The following is a 1,582-nucleotide window of genomic DNA, read 5'->3' on the forward strand; positions in this document are numbered from 1 at the left end:
CGGGGCAGGGCCACGGCAGCAGCACTGGCAACACCAATTGCTGCTGCTGCTGCTGGGCACAGCTGCTGTGCCAGCACTGATCTGCCCCCAGCTCTGCACACAGACATTGCTGCTGCAGCTCCCAAGAGGCAACTAAAGGGCATCTCTGCAGAAAACTTTACTGGGAGATCCTTTAGTTAATTTAAAGCCACCTAGAGTGCAGCCCCTCATTGACAGTCTGTGTCCACAGGGAAGGTGGAGAGAAACAAAATGAGAATTGGTACAAACAATGACATTTCTTTGTGAACAATATGAATACCTAAAACAAGGGAAAAAATATCACCACAACCAAACCAACAAGAAGTATCAAAGATCACTTTTATTACAAGTGTTATGCAGAAATTGGCCAGCAGTTTAATGTTTCTGAAACCATCCAGTCAACAGTCTCCACACTGCAGCCTTGAGCTCCTGGTTCCTCAGGCTATAGATGAGGGGGTTCAGGGCTGGAGGCACCACCGAGTACAGAACAGACAGGGCCAGATCCAGGGATGGGGAGGACATGGAGGGGGGCTTCAGGTGAGCAAACAATGCAGTGCTGAGGAATAGGGAGACCACAGCCAGGTGAGGGAAGCAGGTGGAAAAGGCTTTGTGCCTTCCCTGCTCAGAGGGGATCCTCAGCACAGCCCTGAAAATCTGAGTGTAGGAGAAAACAATGAACACAAAACAGCCAAATACTAAACAGGCACTTACTGCAATGGGACCAAATTCCCTGAGGTAGGATTTGGCGCAGGAGAGCTTGAGGATCTGCGGTATTTCACAGAAGAACTGGCCCAGGGCATTGCCATGGCACAGGGGCAGTGAAAATGTATTGGCTGTGTGCATCAGTGAATAGAGAAAGGCACTGGCCCAGGCAGCTGCTGCCATGTGGGCACAAGCTCTGCTGCCCAGGAGGGTCCCGTAGTGCAGGGGATTGCAGATGGACACGTAGCGGTCGTAGCACATGACAGTCAGGAGGGAAAGCTCTGTTGTTCCACAGAAAACAAAAAAAAATAGCTGTGCAGCACATTTTGCATAAGAGATGGTTTTAATGCCCCAGAGGGAATTGTGCATGGCTTTGGGGACAGTGGTGCAGATGGAGCCCAGGTCGCTGAGGGCCAGGTTGAGCAGGAAGAAGAACATGGGTGTGTGCAGGTGGTGGCTGTAGGCTACGGCGCTGATGATGAGGCCGTTGCCCAGGAGGGCAGCCAGGGAGATGCCCAGCAAGAGGCAGAAGTGCAGGAGCTGCAGCTGCCGCGTGTCTGCCAATGCCAGCAGGAGGAAATGGCTGATGGAGCTGCTGTTGGACATTTGCTGTGGCTGCACATGGGGACCTGTTCATGGATAAAGGACAGTGAAGAGTTATAAGAGATACCTGTAAGCAAAATCAAAGCCATTTCCCATACACCCTCCTCTGTAACCCACACGTACATGCTTCTCTGTTTCAGAGTTCTGAGGTTTTCTTTTTAAGCTGCCCCCATGTCTCTCCTGCTATTCTAGGATATCAGAAACCCTTAGCATGCCCTTGGTATAACAGAGTGAGTTCCCTGAGGCACGATAATGAGTG

General features: G+C 51.1%; 1 protein-coding gene across 1 annotated transcript; it reads right to left on the reverse strand.

The window, feature by feature from the left end:
- Window positions 1-393: 393 nt before the first annotated feature.
- Window positions 394-1,326, reverse strand: LOC131559603 (olfactory receptor 14I1-like). Its single transcript, XM_058808021.1, has one exon. The coding sequence runs from the start codon at window positions 1,324-1,326 to the stop codon at window positions 394-396; it is 933 nt and encodes a 310-aa protein (XP_058664004.1).
- Between the last annotated feature and the right edge of the window lie 256 nt (window positions 1,327-1,582).

This window comes from Ammospiza caudacuta, chromosome 7 (assembly GCF_027887145.1).
Source record: "Ammospiza caudacuta isolate bAmmCau1 chromosome 7, bAmmCau1.pri, whole genome shotgun sequence".
Taxonomy (NCBI): Eukaryota; Metazoa; Chordata; class Aves; order Passeriformes; family Passerellidae; genus Ammospiza; species Ammospiza caudacuta.